Source organism: Dama dama, chromosome 14 (assembly GCF_033118175.1).
Source record: "Dama dama isolate Ldn47 chromosome 14, ASM3311817v1, whole genome shotgun sequence".
NCBI classification, from domain to species: domain Eukaryota; kingdom Metazoa; phylum Chordata; class Mammalia; order Artiodactyla; family Cervidae; genus Dama; species Dama dama.
This window is the reverse complement of record NC_083694.1, coordinates 67,214,720-67,232,693: the sequence shown is the minus strand read 5'-3', so window position 1 is coordinate 67,232,693 and position 17,974 is coordinate 67,214,720. Positions and strand designations below refer to the sequence as shown.

Sequence of the window (17,974 nt, the reverse complement as noted above, 5' to 3'; positions counted from 1 at the left end):
AGGCGGGGCCACACTCGGCCCTGCGCCTCGCGCCCCACGGACGCCGGGGCCGCGAAAGGCTTGCTGGGAAATGTAGTTCTAGGCGGAGGACAGTTCCCTTCAGTCGTGTCCGACTCTTTGCGACCCCATGGACCACAGCACGCCCGTCCTCCCTGTCCATCACCAACTGCCGGAGCTTACCCAAACTCATGTCCATCGAGTTGGTGATGCCATCCAGCCATCTCATCCTCTGTCGTCCCCTTCTCCTCCCGCCTTCAATCCTTCCCAGCATCAGGGTCTTTTCCAATGAGTCAGTTCTTCGCATCAGGTGGCCAAAGTATTGGAGCTTCAGCTTCAGCATCAGTCCTTCCAATGAACACCCAGGACTGATCTCCTTTAGGATGGACTGGTTGGACCTCCTTGCTGTCTAAGGGACTCTCAAGAGTCTTCTCCAATACCACAGTTCAAAAGCATCACTTCTTCGGCACTCAGCTTTCTTTATAGTCCAACTCTCACATCCATACATGACTACTGGAAGAACCATAGCTTTGACTAGACGGACCTTTATTGGCAAAGTAATGTCTCTGCTTTTTAATAAAGCAGGTTGGTCATAACTTTCCTTCCAAGGAGCAAGCGTCTTTTAATTTCAAGGCTGCAGTCACCATCTGCAGTGATTTTGGAGCCCCCCAAAATAAAGTCTGTCACTGTTTCCATTGATTCCCCATATATTTGGCATGAAATGATGAAACCAGATGCAGGGGACCACGGTCCGCTTTCCTGGGACAACAAAGCCTGCGGGTTACCCAGAGCCACTCTTCACCGGCGCGTTAGACGCACGTGCTTTCCTCATCTCTTACTTCCTCTCTTTATTGGAGGGGGAAGGACGGAGAAGATGAGTGGAAAGTGGAACAAGGGGGCCAACTCAGACGGGTAGGAGATCCTAATCTATAACTGCAAGAGGAAGCCTGGCCTGGTGGTTTATTACTGTTGTAAATACCTGCAGAGCAATTTGTTACCGAGCAAGTTCACGGCCATTACGCCTTTTATCCCACGAGGAACCCTGTAAGAAGGGCATTTTTCTTTCTGTTTTACAGATGAGGAAACTGAGGTACCTTGTTTCAGAAAGGGTGGGGAGAAGGCCATAAACAAATGAAGATTATTTAACCCAGGAACAAGCGACAGAACCCAGTTCTTTCATTATTCCTGGGCCAGACCTATGGAGTCAGGACCTCTAGATTCTCATCCTGGCTCTCTGCCCCTCTCCCACAGGTCTGAGCTGTCCTCTGTTCGCCTTAGAATGCAGCTGCTAAACGCTACCTGCTTCCCAGGTCCTTCTTTGAATCAAAGTAGGTCATGCAGCAAAACCCAAATGTGCTGTTTGCAGCAGCAAAAGCCTCCTGCCCTGAATGTGGTGGAAAATGGGGTGTTTGCCCTGTAGCCGGTGAGACTCACATCTTCCCCTCCTCCCACTGCCGGAACAGCTGTTCTGTGCGGTGCCCTGGGCTGCTCGGTGGTGCAGCGGATAGAGAGGGTGCTTATGCCTTGGTGAATGCTTGCTCTGTGTTCCGTGCAGCTGCAACTCTACAGACCCCGGCACACAGGCCACTCAGGGCCTCTTCCCTCCTCAGTGGCAACCACCGTAGCACCAGCCACATCAGAGCACCCTGAATCTCCAGTGTTCCTAGTGGGGGGCCTCCACCACCTCTTCTGACCACTCCACCCCAGCCTAGGCCCTCTCAGTTCAACTCAGTCGCTCAGTCGTGTCTGACTCTTTAAGACCCCATGGACTGCAGCATGCCAGGCTTCCCTGTCCATCACCAACTCCCCTCTCACATCATCAAATGGGACAATATATATAGCACCTAACATAATGTAGGCAATCAGCAAATACGTGTTAGGTTTATGAATGGAACACTTATTCCAGCCATTTCATTTAACAGTTGCTTACCAAAACAAATAGACAATAATAAACAACTCATTAAATGCCTTACTACATTACTACAAGGGGGGGTTGATAGAACAAGTCATGAATTCATAGAAATGTATAAGTAGAAGGAACCAGAGAAGTCCAGTCCAGCCCTCATTTCTCTCTACTCTGTTGGTATATGACCAAACTGGAAAATGATGGGTTCCTGCATTTGAAGGAGATACTGATTAATACAATATTTAAATAGTTATTATTTAAATATTAATGTTATTAAATATTTAATATTAATACAATGTTTAAATACAGTGTGGTCAGCACTGGGATATAGACATGAATAGGGTACTCCAAGGTCCTTGCTCTCTGGCTCTTCCATGCTAGAGTCGAGAAACAGACCATGCACATGTAAATAGAATTTTCTATACTTGCTGTCCCTGAGTCCTCTCCTCCCATTTCCACATGAACACATACCAATCAGGCTTTTATGTTCTCCATTCCACTGAAAGGGTGCTTATTAAGGTCTGACCTTTGAGTTGTCAAATCAGATGGCCATTTTCCCATCCTCTTCTCTCTTGATCTATTGACTACATTGGCCTAGCTCATCCTCCTTCTTTCTTGTACACTTTCTTCCTCTGGCTTCAGGACACCACATACTCCCATTTTGCCTCCCACCTCACTTGCTGCTCCTTCTCCAGATGCCTTTTTGCTGATTTCTCCTCATCCCCTCAACTCTACAGGGTGGCCTTCCTCAAGTTAGGTCTTTGATCTTTCTTCTCACTCCCGAGGGACTAATAAAGTGGTCTCTTGTAGTCTCATGGCTTGAATTGCCACCTATATCCTGCGAATTCCTATTATGGGTTGAATTATGTTCCCCCAAAAGATACGTGGAAGTCCTAACTCCTGGTATCCCAGAATGTAACCTTACTTGGAAATAGGATTGTGGCAGATGTCATTAGTTAAGATGAGGTCGTGCTAAGCAAGGCAATCCCTTCATCTATTATAACCCATGACCTTACAGGAAGATGGAAGAGGATATCAAGATACACACACCAGGAGAATGCCCAATGCAGTTGTAGTCCACGGTGAGCTGTAATTCACCTGCTGGTGCATGGTTCAGGAGGCCAGGCTCCATCCTTAGTCAGGCAATGGGTAGTATCCCGAGGATTGCCAGCCACCACCAGAGGCTAAGAAGAGGCAATTAAGGATTCTGTCTAGAGTCTTGGAGGGAGCATGACCTAGCTGACACCTTGATTTCAGACTTCTAGCCTCCAGAACCATGATAGGATACATTTCTGTTATTTTAAGCAACCAAGTCTGTGACATTTTGATATAGCAGCCTTAGGAACAGAGCACAATTCTAGTGTGAATTTTGTATTCCAAGTGAATTCAAATGCATATCTCCAGCCTCCAGCTCTCCCCTGAGCCCAGGCTCACCCGTCCGGGTGCCTAAGCAACTTCTCCACTGGATGTCCACCTGGCAACAGCAGAGCGTAGCTGTGACCAAACTGCCTGGTTCTAAGTCTTGGTTCTGCCACTTACTGAATGGGAACTTTATTTAATCTCTCTGTGCATCCATTACCTGCCATGAAAAATAGGAATATTACTACCTGCCCCTACAGTTCTGAAGGAGTCAGTGAGTCATCAGTTGTAAAGTACTTGGAATCCCACCTAGCACACTGTAAGGATATGGTGTATTAGTGTCAGTGTTCACTGCAAGCTTTAAGTGGAACTGTTGATCTTCCTATCCCAAACCCACTCCCCTCTCAGGCTTCCTCAATGTCATAAACTCTATCCTCCCATTTGCTTTGGTCAAACTCTGGAGTCATCCTTGGTTCTTTTCTTCCTCTTACACTCCACACCTGAATTAGCAAATCCTGCTGACTCTACTTTATTCAGAATCTGGCCCCTTTCCATCACCTCCATCATCACCATCGTGGTACAAACCACCAGCATTTCTCGTAGGTTATTTTTCAGTTGCCTCCTATCTGATCCTCTCTATTTCCACCCTGGCTACAACCATGGCCAATTCCCAACACAGCTGTCAGGGAGAGCCTGCTAGACAAAGGCAGATCACGTCACTCCCCTGCTTCGCTTCCTCCAAACCTAGAGTCCTGACAGGGACCTACCAGGCACTGTAGGATCTGTCCTGCAATGCCTACCTTGCCTGTTATTCACCCTCACCCTCTCTCTCCTCACCTTAACATGCTGAGCCTGAGAGACTTGCAGTGGCTATTCCCTGTTCTGGGGCCGCTCTAATCCTGGGAGCTCTCTGACTCACTTCCTCACTGCCTTCAGGTCTTTCTCCCAGTATCTCCTTATCTATATCAGTATCACCTCCTCTGAGCACCCTGTTAAAACAGCAAACCCCATTGCCAGCTCATCCTCCTATGGGGCTTTACTTTTTGCCCTAGTATGTACCACCTTCTGAGTTTCTTATATTGGGTTTGAAAAATTGAATATTTCCTGCTATATCAGTAAACAAGAATGCAAGGATGTCATAGCCATCAGCCATTCCAGCTCTCCCAATGAGCCAGTGAGCCCTAAGGGAACTCAGGAAGGAGAAGGCCTGCCATCTAGCAGCCATCACACTGCAGCCGCTTCCTACGGTAAACCTTCAGAAAAGAAAGCATAGGACGTGAAAATACCGCAACTGGCCCCAGATAGCTGAGGTGCATATGAAAGGGATGATTTCAGTGAGCCCAGATCTTCCATCTTCCCATACATAGAAAAGAGCTATATTCCTTAGTTGGGTTATCTGGCTTTCTTCAATTAACAATCATCTTTTAAAAAAAAAAAACAAAAACCAATCATCTTTTGATATTCGGACTACCTGCCCTTTGTTGCAAAGCTTCCACATAACCTGGCTCCTCCCCTCGCCTCTTCAAAGCAGCTCTCCCAGGGTCACTTGAGATGCTATCTCCTGGGCTGCAAGTCCTAAAAATTCCCACCGAATGAAACATAACTCTCAACTTTTAGGTTGTGAGTACTTTTCAGTCGACCAGATTTTTCTGTACCAGCGTCCAGGAAAACCCGTACGAACTTTTTAGCCGCCAATATTTTCACCCTCCTTGTACTGGTACTCCTTGAAGATGAGGTGTTTATGTGGTTGGCTCATTTCTGTATCCCAGGGCCTCTGACAAGGATATGATTGGCGGTTGCTGGTACCCAGAGTAGTTGAATAAAGAAATGAACAAAGTAATTTCACATAGTGACCAGAGCTCTAAATAAAGGAAAAGAGAATACGGGAATAGCACATGAGTGACAGGGCGACTGTGGGAGGAGGCACTGATCGTGGGGAGTCCAGAAAGGCCTCAAGATGGTAGATTCCTGTGAGTTGAGACCTGAGTGACAAGAAGGTCCTGACGACCTGCACCCCAGGCCCACGAGGACCTGTACCCCAGTATGGAGGCCCAGGCTGGGACCCAAACAGAAGGTGATGTCGCTGGAGGGGGCTGATGGAGGGGCCCTTAGGAGGCAGTCAGATAGTTGTAGGAAGGAAGCCGATTCTGACTCCATGTTGGAAACTGTTTCTTTGACTCGCTTTTCGTTGCTTTTGTTATTATAATTATGCTTACCGTCTTGCCCGGAGGACCCTGCCCACTCTGCCTGACTGTAAACTAAAGTGCCTTTGTGCAGCTCATGGAGTAATGGTTTGTCCCCGCCCACCTGTGGATAGAAGAGATGAACACACCCCTACTGAAGGCCAGCCATTCCCTTGGAGATGTTTTGCAAGACTGTAGACCCTTTCACTTTACTTCCCCACTGCCTCTCCCTCTCTGTTTTGCCTTTTGACTTTAGTTCCTCATTGCTTCTTTCTCTCTGACTCTACAAAAGAACCTGGCATCCAGACCCCAATAAGATGGTCATTTTGAGGCACTAGCCTGCCATCTTCTCGGTCTGCTGGCTCCCCAATTAAGGTCTCTTCCGCGCCTCAACCCCTGGTCTCTCAGATTCATTGGCCTGTCGTGCGGTGAGCTGAGAGAGCTTGCACTTGATAACAAGATGAGCAGGCAGAAGCCAGGTCGGTGGAGGCCGGGTTGGGCTGATGCTGGGCGTGTTTGCCCTCAGATCCCATTCTTGCCTCTCCTGCTCTGGGTTACAGGGACTGGTCCTGATGGTTGGCTTTCCACTGGGCTCAGTCCAGAGGAAGCTCTGCTGCAAGCCTGGAGCAGAACTGAGAAAGAGAAGCCAGGGTTTTTCTCTCCCTTGTGCTCTGCCCCAGCAGCTTCCCTTCCACAGCTCTAGCGCTGATGCCAATGTTTTGTGTGTGTGTGTCTGTGTGTGTCTGTGTGTCTGTGTGTGTGTGTGGTTCTAGCTTCAGTCAGGTGACCCAGGCTCCTAAACTCTAAAACAGTCCCGGATGTTACCAATCTTCCTGCTTAGCTAATCTCTGGGCTCCCCCAGGGTTGCTTCTTAGCCTCTTCCTTCACCTATGTAACCAACTCTCTACATTACAGCCATAAAGTAGTTTCTGTTTTCCTTGACAGTCACTGGCTGATTCGTTTGGGAAAACAAACATGGGTTCAAGTAGGGAAGAGCAATCAGGAGGATGTCTGGAGAAATCCAAGGGCATGTGAACATGCTATTACATTATAGGCTCACACTCAGCGTCTCTGGGACGGGGAAGCTAGATCTGATTAGTAGAAATTATAGGGAGTTTCCTTGGGCCCAGAGCAGTTCCTAACAATACATTTGTAGGAAGAGAATAGGGCTCAAGCAGAGATGCTGCATCCTGTATGCCAAGGAACAAGATGCCTCAGGAAGGGGGTGATATTCTAAGGGCTTAGCAGGGCCTCTTCTAACCCGGAGACCTGGTGACATGGTGTGACACAGATATTGCACAGCTTACACAGATTTTCACACCTGTATCACTTTTAGTTTCAACACAGTCCTACCTAGGAGGTAGGCTGGTATGTTACTGATGTGGAAATTAAGATTCAGATGGTTTATGGACAGGTCCTGTATAGGTTGCTCTGTAACCAAAGCCCACTCTGTTGAAGAAGTGCAGGGCTGAGAACTTGGTACAGTCACAGAGGGGAGGGATAGCCTGGTGGCTCCGGGACACAGGGCCCATGCTTGACTCTTGGCTCTTCCACCTACGGTGTGACACTGAGCAAGGCACGTAAGGTCTGTGCAGTTCAGTATCATCCTTTGTAAAATGCGTGATAACAAGAGCTCTTCGTACAAAGAGTGGGATTCCCTCATAGGTCAGTCGGTAAAGAATCTGCCTGCAATGCCGGAAACCCTGGTTTAATTCCTGGGTCTGGAAGATGCCCTGGAGAAGAAAATGGCAACCCACTCCAGTCTTCTTGCCTGAGAAATCCCATGGACAGAGGAGCTTCATAGAGTTACAGTGAGGATTAAATCAGCTAATAGACATAAAAGTGCTTGGTACACAGCAAGCCCATCTTTGGTGGCCGGTTCTCCCAACCACAAAATGTTGGCATGCCCCAAGAACTCAGTCCTCGGTCCTGCCTCCTTTCCGTCTACATGCCCTTCCTGATGATCTCATCCATTCCGCGGCTTTAAATACAAACTAAATGCCAAGGGTTCCAAAGTTTCTCTCTCTAGCCTGAGCTCTCCCTCCAATTCCAGACTCATACAGCCAACCGTCTATTTGAGACTTCCACCTGGCTGTCTAAGTGTTCTCAGAGTGAACACGCCTGATCTTGATCTTCACCCAAACCTGTTCCTCCTACCGTCTCTCCTTATCTCAGTAAGTGGCGACTCCATCCTTCTGCTGCCCAGGCCAAAAACCCTCGGGGTCATCCTTGGCTCCTCTCTGTGTCTCAGACCCCATGTCTCATCTGTCAGCAAATCCTGTGAGCCACACATGCAAAACAAATCCGTGATCCACCCACTTCTCATCACCTCCCTTGCTATGGACCGGGGCCAAATCACCATCATCTCTCACCTGGATTATAACAGTAGCTCCCACTTCTGTCTCTTCTCCACACAGGACAGCCAAAGTCATTCCATGAACATTTTAACTCATTCCTCTCTTCCATTCACTCAGCCTAAAAGCCAAAGTCATTAAAGAGAGAATAAGCTGTGAGGCCCCACAAGATCTGCCCCTTGCCTCCAGCCCCCTAGACCCCCATACCCTCCTGAACTCACCTCCTACCCTTCTTCCCCCTTTGCTGTTCCTCCAACAAGCAGGACACTCTCCTTCCTCAGCATTTCTGCTGTTTTCCCTTTGCAAAGATTGCTCCCCGCACCTCCAGGCTGCCTCCCTCATTTCCCAAAGTGTGTATGTGCGTTAGTTGCTCAGCTGTGTCCAACTCTTTGCGACCCCATGGACTGTAGCTTGCCAGGCTCCTCTGTCCATGGGATTCTCCAGGCAAGAATGCTGGAGTGGGTTGCCATTTCCTTCTCCAGGGGATCTTCCCCATCCAGGGATTGAACCTGGGTCTCTTGCATTGCAGGCGGATTCTTTACCATCTGAGCATATTTCCTCTAGCCGTTTATACAGATACTGTCTTCCCTGGGGCTTTCCCCCTGTCAGCCTCTTTAAAATTCCAATTCCCAATGCTCTCTATTCTGTTGCCCATTTCCCCCCCTCTCTAGCATTCATCACCACCTAACATGCTACTTTTGTCTATTTCACCCATAGAATGTAGGCTCTGTTGGGCGTGGATCTGCCTTCTTCGGTGACCTGGTAGGTGGAGACCCTCAAAAAGCATTTACTGAATAAATCAACGAAGAAATAAATCCTTGCACAAATGTTAGCTATTATTATTTCGGGGTATGTCTTTGATGTGCCCAACCTTTGCAAAAATCCTTCGGAGATCCGAAATTTAAACACCACTGGGAAGGAAAAAAAAAAAAATCAGCCCAAACTAAAAATGAATTAAGAAAGTTGGGGTCCTAGGTTATAAATAACATCTTCCCAGGTGCTGGAATGCTGGGCTGGGTCAACTCTGTAATCTAAACACAAGGCACTGGTATGACACGTGCCACTCTTTGAAGAAATTTTCAGTCTGTAGTTTGTAGACCCCAGCATCCCAACTCCAAGTTTCCAGTCTCGGGGTCCGGGTGGCGGAGCGCGGGACGCCGCGCACGCGAGGCACGGAGTCCGGCTCCCAGGTCCCGGCTCCCGGGCCTCCAGGCGCTGGGCCGGCGCGCGCGGGGCGGGGCTCCGGGGCCGCGGGGCGGGCGCGCTCGGGCTCCACCGCCCAGGCCGGCCCTGGCCCGGCTCGGCGCGCTCACCATGGCGGGCCCCGCGCCGGGGCGGCGACTGGTCGCGCTGGCCCTGATCGTGGCGCTGGCTGCGGGGCTCCCCGCAGCCGAGGCCGGGCAGGCGCCGCGTCCCGCCGAACGGGGTCCCCCGGTGCGGCTCTTCACGGAGGAGGAGCTGGCCCGCTACGGCGGGGAGGAGGTGAGCGCGGGCCCGGGAACTGGGCCGAGTCCGGCCAAGCTGAGACCCCCGCGAGGCCGCGGCGCCAGAGAGAGATCTCGGGGTGCGGGGTGGGGGGCAGGCGCAGGCCTCGGGGGACGCCCCCTCCCGGAGTCCCGGCCCCGAACGGGGCGCGAGGCCTGCCCGGCCCCTCTGTCCAGGCCTGATCGCCGCCTGGGGGCACGGGGAGGTCCCCAGCCGTCGGGGCGCCCGGCTCCCCGCTTTTCGGGTCGGAACACCCACCCCGCGCTTCTCCCTCTCTCTTCCCTTGAGCTGTTGCCTTGAGACACGTTTTTGATTCACAGTCATTACAGGAAACGGAGAAACTTTTTTGTTTACAGTGTGAGCATCAGCTAGGGACAGACACTTCTGCCTCCTCCGGGGGGTAGGGGTGGGTGGGGGCGGGTGGGAGAGAGGGCAGCAAGGCCTGCTCCCTGGGCTAGGCGGGCGTGGGGGCAGGCCCAGGGGTGCTCAGGCTTTCCCTGCTCTCCTGTCTCCCGGCCTCCCTATCTCGGGACTCCTCTAACTGGCTTTTAGTGCCTGTGCTCTTGGGGCTGGACCAGAGCTGGGGGAGAAGGCGGAGGGGGAGGTCAGAGGTTAGAAACATTGACATCCCACCCCTAGACACAGCCGCCGGTGGCGGGTCCCACCCCGAAGTGTCCCAGATACTGCTCACAGTCACCTGACAGTTAGGGTTGGCGGGGGTGGGGGTGGGGGTGGGGGGGCCCTGTGATGGCTGTGGAGCCTGGGAACAGGGTGCTCTCCAGGAGAAGGGCCATGGGGTCTGGAATTAGGTCAGGAGATGGGGAAGACTTAGGTGGGGAAATCAGGGAAGGATAACGTTTCAGAGTAGATAGGAATCAACCTCCTGCTTTTATACTGTGAGCAAAGGGAGGCATGCCACCAGATAGTGGTAGAAGAAGGAAGGAACCTAATATTCTCTTGTTAAAACCCTCTGCTGTGGGCTCCCTAACCCGCAAGTCAAGTAGCCTTAGCGTGCCTAGGTTCCCAAGAGGGACTTAGAAACCTGGGCCCTAGGCACTGGTGCTAGTTTGGATATCACTGTACATAGAGGTTGGTTAGAAGCCTGAGTCACTGAGAACGCGAAAGGAGGGTGACAGAGATGTGGCAGCATGTTAAAGGACCCCCGTTTTGAGCAGCAGGGAACCAGGAAATCTGTGCAGGGAAGAGTTAGCATTGCAGGCCTGCCATCCTTAGATAGGCCCACTTGCAAGAGTGGCTCTTGGCTTGGTGTCTGGATTTCCAGGGTGTTCCGCACCTCCCTAACAGCTAAAGGGGGCTCAGTCTGGGCTCTTTGTACAAACTGTGTGTTCCTGTTGAACAGTGCTGGGCAGAGAGGGCTTGCAAGGCGGGCCCCCAGTAAAGACCTTGGGCTCTGAAGCTCTCCCGGGCTTCTCTGGGCAGAAACGTCATACATGTGTTGCTGCATTTTGCTGCGGGGGAAAGAATGTGCTCTGTTGACCCCCTCTTGGGAGGGCGAGAGCCTAAGAAAGCCCACAGGTGGATTCCTCTAGGCTCCTCCTGTGTCCTTTCCCCTTAACATCCAGCTGTGTATCCTCACTGCATTGCTGTAATAAACTAGCTCTGAGTCCGACTCTGCCAAATTCTCTGAGTCCTTCTAGTGAATCTCCAAATCTAGGGGTGATCCTAGGGACCCCCAGCACAGAACCCAAGGGCAGAAAGAGTTCTAAGTGGCGGTCATGTCCAGCAGCCATGCCTAGGCTACAAGAAAAAGACCCTTTTTTTTTTTTTTTAATGCAGGTATCATTGATGGATGCTCAGTCATGGGAAGGAGAGAGGGAAGCTTGAGATGGAAGCAGGTTAAGGAAAAAATTGTTTCAGGGTGTGAAGCCCAGAGGATGTCTGTAGTAAGAGGGGAAAGAGGCAGTTCAGTGCAGCTGGTTTTAACCACCTTGTACTGAGGTTTGCCCTGGGTGGTTCTGGTTTATGCCTGTTGTCCTGGGATAATTATTAATAGCATCCCCTTTCACTCTCAGAAGTGTTAACTATTTGTTAGTGCTCATTAGAGCATTAGAGCTTTGAATCATATATGGGTTTGAGTCCCTTTGAGCAAATAGCTAAAGTCTCAATTTTTCTTTTTTTTAATCTGTGATACTTGTTATCAGTCAGGGTTCCACCAGAAGCAGAACCGGTTAAAAAAATTTTATATCTATGTATGTGTGTGTATATATTGTATATATATATATATATTGGCTGCACCACGTGGCATGCACGATCTTAGTGCCCCCTGCAGTGGAAGCTTGGATTCTTAACCACTGGACCACCAGGAAGTCCCTATGTGTGTAAATACGTGTGTGTGTATATATATATATATATATATACATTTTTTTTTTTAATTGCAAGAATTGGTTTATGTGATCATGCAGGCTGGCTAGGTAAGTCTGAAATGAGTAGGTCAGGCTGTCAGGAAGGGCTGGCGAGAAACCTCTGGGCAGGAACAGATGCTGCAGCCCACTGGTGGTATATTTCTTCCTTCTCAGGGAAACCTCAGAGGCTCTTAAGGCCTTTCAACTGATAGTATCAGGCTCACCTAGATTATCCAGGGTAATCTGTGCACAAAGCCAGTTGTAGATATTAATCGAATCTACATAATACCTCTGTACAATACCTAGATAAGTGCTGAATAAGGATACTGTCCCCGATCCAAATTGACACAAAACACTGCCTGTCATACTGGCTATAAGGAGAGTCCCTACTCTCTGGGGGTTTGTGAGGATTAAATGAGGTGGTGCAGTGCAGAGTGCTCAGCTGAGGCCTGGAGTAGTCTTAGCACATTAAACCTTAGGCAATCTTAGCTGGTGTTAATATTATTTTTATTAGTTTATTATTAAAGATACAAATAAGAGGCAGTATAACAGAGCCATAATCCTCTTATGCAGCTCAGAAATCGAAGAAAAGAAGCTTTGAAAAGTAGAAGGTTTTTTAAATATCATTTGACAGCAAAACCCCGCCTGATCTGAACACCTTTGGTAATGGAACGGTGTTGGAGCTATGCAAGTCTATTTATAGACTTTATTTATCCTACCTAGTGTGAATATTCACGTTTATGCTTTACTGTGAAATACTGATATCCTTGATGATGGGGTGCTTCCTCAGACCCCCTGTAGGTGTTCCTATGTGAGCCCTAAGACACCTTTCTAAAATCTGACAAATTCTGAATTCCAAAACACATCTGACCCCAAAGAGTCTCTGCTGTGGGATTGTGGACCTTGTGTAACAAGTTATCCTGAAGAACCTAGCGATGAGATCTCATTTGTATGACAATCCTTTTGGATGAGAGCCAGGGCAGACCCTCCTGTCCCAGACTCTGCACTGTGATTTGTGCTGAGAGCTCGGACTCCCGGCAGGGAGCTGCACAGAAGCTTCGATGGATGCTTCAGATTGGAGATCACAAAACACAGGGGTCCCGGCTGCTGGTGTCTTTCACAGAACCTACTGTGTTCCGGGGGCTTCCCAAGTGCTGCTAGTGGTAAAAAACTGGCCTGCCAACGCAGGAAACGCAAGAGATGTGGGTTCGATACCTGGGTCAGGAAGATCCCCTGGAGGAGGGCATGCAACCCACTCCAGTATGCTTGCCTGGAGAATCCTCATGGACAGAGGAGCCTGGGGGGCTACAGTCCAAAGGGGCGCAGAGTGGGACACGACTAACGTGACTTAGCATGTTCGATTTTTCCAGATTCCACGTATATGTTAATATATACAGTATTTGTTTTTAATTTAAGGTTTCTCCAGAGTCCTTAACTGTCACTTAGGAACTACATTTTATTTTCTGTCCTTCCTTTTGAATACTCACAAATAGAGCAAAAAGTAAAATGTGAAACCCATGGTTACAGCTGCAAGGAAACGGCATTGCTTGTATATTTCTAGCACCATAGATGACTTTTTGAAGGACAAGCTGGTAAAACATAAAAAGTGATTGTGTTGTTCATCTGCTCAGGCCCCAGAATTCGATATATTGAAATAGGCCTCAAAGAAATAACTCATTAGATAGTAACTTGAAAGGTATTCATAATGCTGCCATTTATGGTGCTAAGGAATTGGAAACCATCCAGATAAGCCAAAATAGAAAAATAGTAAACAGGTACAGCATCACTAAAATAAGATAGAGCTGTTTAAGTGACAGCTATTTTGGTTATTTCAACACATGACAATGTTTGTATGAACCAATATTACCTATAAGAAGCAAAACATACAATAGATCATTTGCACTGATTACATCCATGTGTGATGAAAATGAAAGGAAATTTGAACCAATTTAAGTAACTCCTTGAATATTCTTTTGAATTTTTATCTGTATAGAGCTGCTTCAGCTCCTGATTTTTCTTTAAAAGAAAGATATTGCCATAGACTTGTCATGAAGCTTCGTAGCTTTTCCCAGGTTTTGTGAGTGGGCACTATTCTGCAGGTAGGGTCATATGCTGGCTGAGGACTGGCTGACAGCGGCTGCTTTGTAACTTCACCCACCGCCCCCTGCACTGCCCATGATGGGAAGAGATTTTACTAACTTGAGCCAAAAGAGCAGGGCTCTCTGCTTCCTCCTCACACCTTCCCTCTTGCTTTCTAGGAAGATCAGCCCATCTACATGGCAGTCAAGGGGGTGGTGTTCGATGTCACTTCTGGAAAGGGTAAGTGGCTTGGTTTCATGAACCCTTACCTCTGGGGGTGGGGGGCGTGGCGGCCAGAGTGGGCGCTCTAGGTGTGAGGGAGCAAGTCCTTTCCCTCCAGAGTGAGTTCGTAATTTTTTTTTTTCTTTTTGGCTGTGCTGTGCGGCCTGCAAAATCTCAGTTCCCCATCCAGGGATCAAACCCTTGCTGGACTGCCCGGGAAGTCTCTGAGTTCACCGTCTTTGTCGGGGCTGTTCTTCAGCAGTGTTTTTCTAATAATATCACGCTCCTGCTCAAAAATCTTCTATGGCTCCCTGATGCCTATACAGTCAGAGTCAAACTGGATGATTTGCCTTAGTAAAAAAACCCTTTACTTAGCAAAGGATTGAGATCATAGAACATTGTAGAACTTTTTAATGCCCTTCTGTGTTTTCCGTGATGAAAACTATAGCTGATATCGTGGAAGCTGTCTTGTAAGGGTTCGTTGTCTATTTGATACCAAACCAAAGACGTGGGGAAATAGACTTGGTTTCAGTGAGCATTTAGGCAGACAGGACATTCCTCTTGTTTACATTTTAGATATTTTTAAGAGATTGTTTTCATTCTGTATTTTTTAAAAAGTCACCTCTTGGCCCAGCATGTATGACTTATTCATTATTCTGAACTGGGGGACTCAAGCAGATAGCTGGGGTGGCTTGTTGGACTTCCCCTCCTCACTGCTGTCCCTCCCCTCAGGCCAGTCTTTCCAGGATTCGGGGGGTGGGGGTGGTCTTGGAAGCCCCCCCACCCCCTCCTAGCTGCTGTAGGCACACCCACTCATATCGTCTTCCATCCTCCCCACTGCAGAGTTTTATGGACGAGGAGCCCCCTACAACGCCTTGACCGGGAAGGACTCCACCAGAGGGGTGGCCAAGATGTCCCTGGACCCTGCAGACCTCACCTATGACACCGTGAGCCAGATTTTGAGCCTCTGTCAGAGTGCCCCACCTCCTTGGCCATGGCCTTCCCCCGACACACACACACACACCCCTGGGCAATAGCAAAGCTTCCTAACTAGTTTGTTTACATTCCAGTCCACTCCGTGTGATAGCCGGTTGTTTTCTTAAAGTAGAGATCTCACTGTTAAAGCTCAAAAGTCCTCCATGGCTCCCCACTGGCTACAGAGTCAAGGCCAGACTCCCGGGCACTTGTGATCAAGCTCAGTGATCCTCACAGTCTGGCCCCCGCCTGCCTTGGCAGGGCCGTCCCCCTTACAGTCTGCCCTGCCACCCCCAGCCCCTGGGTGCTTTGCTCTTCGTCTCAGAGACCCACTTCCCAAGCCACTCCTGGTCGCTCAGGGGATGAAGCAGAGGCTCCCCTGTGCTCATATTTCTGTGATGGAGACCACAGCCTTAACAAAGACCATTTCAGGGTCATCCCAGTCATCCCAACAGAAAGGCTGGCATTCACTCCTGTGTTGCTCAGATGAGTCAGACCTGAGCAACAACATTATAGAAGCGAATTAAGAAATTACAGAGCGGGGAGGGTGTGCAGATCTATAATGGGGGGAAGGTAGGGAGCGGTGGGAGTCACTGGGGGGAGGTGGCTGCAGACCGCACACAGCGGCCCCCCTGCACCGCCCGGGAGCTCTCTGGACCCTTTCATTCCCACGTCAATCAAACCCCGCAACCTGATGTGGCCCCTGCTTCCCCCATCTCCTCCCCTCGCAACACTCACGAGCACACAGGGTGGCCTCTTAAAAAGTCAGCTGTCCGTGATTTGATTTTCGAGAGATTTTTTTTTTTTTTCTCTTGCCTGAAGGATATGGGGAGAAGAAGGCAGGGAGGAGGTATGAGAGGCCGGGGCCAAGTCCAGTTCATTCATTCCCAACCCTGGGTTTCTCGGGCTTTTCTCCCCAAGACGGGCCTCACGGCTGAGGAGCTGGAATCCCTGGACGACGTCTTCACCAGAGTGTACAAAGCCAAGTACCCGATTGTCGGCTACACGGCCCGAAGAATCCTCAATGAGGATGGCAGCCCCAACCTGGACTTCAAGCCTGAAGACCAGCCCCACTTTGACATAAAGGACGAGTTCTGATCGGCAGGAGCTTGGCCCTGGGAAGGCGAGGCGGGGAGACCCTCCAACACAAGATCTTCTGCAAAACAGGCAGTCGGAGCTCCGGGTCACCACCGGCTCTGAATAAAGTACACGTTTCACCTGGAATGCTGAATGGCTCTCATCGCCCTGGGTCAAGTGTTCTGTTCACCCAGGTGCCCTGCCTGCACGCCAGCCAGGGAGGTCATGGGGGCCGAAGGGGGACGCCTCCTAGGTGTCAGCAGGGGCTTCGTGGGCAGTGGAATTACAGGTGGCCTTCTTCTTTATATTGTTCTATACTTGTCAGATTTTCTCCTGTGGCCGTGTGTACTTAAAGCACCAAAATAAACTTCCTGTTTTCACGAAAGGAGAATTCTTCCCCGCAGGGCATTTCTTTGAGCCTCATTAGCACCACTTGTCTCTGCTGGTCTGCTTTCTGTCTCTCTGGCGAACGAAGGGGCCAGGTGGCAGAGGCACCCATGAGATGTGGCAGAAAAGGGGTGCATTAGGTAGAAGGGTGGAGAAGGGGAAGCTGAAACTGTTGTGGCTCATTCCTGTCCAACTCTGCAACCACATGGACTTAGCCCACCAGGCTCCTCTGTCCATGGGATATTCCAGGCAAGAACGCTGGAGTGGATTGCGATGCCCTTCTCCAGGGGATCTTCCCAACCCAGGGATCGAACCCAGGTCTCCCACATTGCAGGAGTATACTTTATCATCTGAGCCACCAGGGAACAAGCCACAAGGGAGAAGGAGAAAGGGAGCTATTAAAGGGCCTGGCTCTTCACCACAACCAGGAGAACGAAGATGTGAACTGGCCTCAGCTCCACCTGCAGCTGGAAAGTGGTGAGGAGGGCGGGGTTTCCATGTGGGCAAGGGCCTGGCCTGGAGGTCATTCCAACGTCGGTGAAGAACATGCAACACACGGAACTCAGCTCAGATTTCATAAGGAAAATCTCTTGAGGGCAGGATTTTTCCCTTAAGGGACTTTTGGCAGTGTCTGGAGCTGTTTTGAAATGTTTGGTTGTTACAACTGTAGGATGCTATTGGTATCTAGTGTGTGGGGATGTTTTTAAACGTCCTACAATGCACAGGACGATGCCCAGAACAAAGAATTATCTGGTCCAAAATGCCAGTTGTGCCAAGGTTGAGAAATCCTGCGTTCGACTCATCCTGGAAATTTTATAGCAGAGACTAACTTCTTTGACACAAAACTTTGTCTTTTAATAAAACAAATAGCACTTATCCCGAAAGAAAGAATTTTATAACTAAGCAGAAGACTCTCCTAGGGTGACCATTGAAGATGCTGATTCCTGTGTCCTACCCCCAAGGCTTAACCTTTACTATTTCAGGGACACAGCCTGGGAACTGCATTTGTAATGAGCTCCCTTAGAGACTGTGATACACTTGGGCCCAGATGGACTTTCAGGAGCACTACCTCACCAGTCACCTCAGGGAGGACTCATCCCCATCCTTACTAAGATCCAGGATTGACCTTGGCTTTACTCTTTGTGTCCAGACTAATGGTGGACTCCTGGGTCCCAGGCAAGAAGCTCGGAGCTTGCTGGCCATCCAAGGGGAGTGGGTCTAGAACTTATCAGACAGAAGACTCTTTGGCCTGGAATTCAGGAAGTTGTTCATGTTGCCAAGGTGGTCTGTACTGGGACATTTTGCCCTGAAACAGATGATGTGTGAATGAATAATGATGGTTACAAGTCCTTGGGGACCCCTGAGAGATAACTTTCCTTTAATTACATGCCACCCACTGCCTGCATCACCAAGCAATGGAAGGGCCAGGATTCCATTCCTTAGAGCCCCATCTCTGCAGGGTGAGCAAGGTCTCCAAGCCCAGTCCCCGGGGACTTTTCAGGACTCCTGTTTCCCCCACTTCTCTCTTCTCCCCTCACCTCCATCACAGCATAGGTTCCCTTCAGGGTCTTAGGATCCCCACTGCTG

At 49.6% G+C, this 17,974-nt stretch overlaps 1 protein-coding gene across 1 annotated transcript; it reads left to right on the top strand.

Moving 5' to 3' along the window:
* The first annotated feature begins 9,094 nt into the window (after positions 1-9,094).
* NENF (neudesin neurotrophic factor) lies at positions 9,095-16,391 on the top strand. The gene is made up of 4 exons (XM_061160998.1): positions 9,095-9,281; positions 13,906-13,966; positions 14,792-14,895; positions 15,845-16,391. The coding sequence occupies exons 1-4, from the start codon at positions 9,114-9,116 to the stop codon at positions 16,019-16,021; spliced, it is 510 nt and encodes a 169-aa protein (XP_061016981.1). The 5' UTR covers positions 9,095-9,113; the 3' UTR covers positions 16,022-16,391.
* The last annotated feature ends 1,583 nt before the right edge of the window (positions 16,392-17,974 follow it).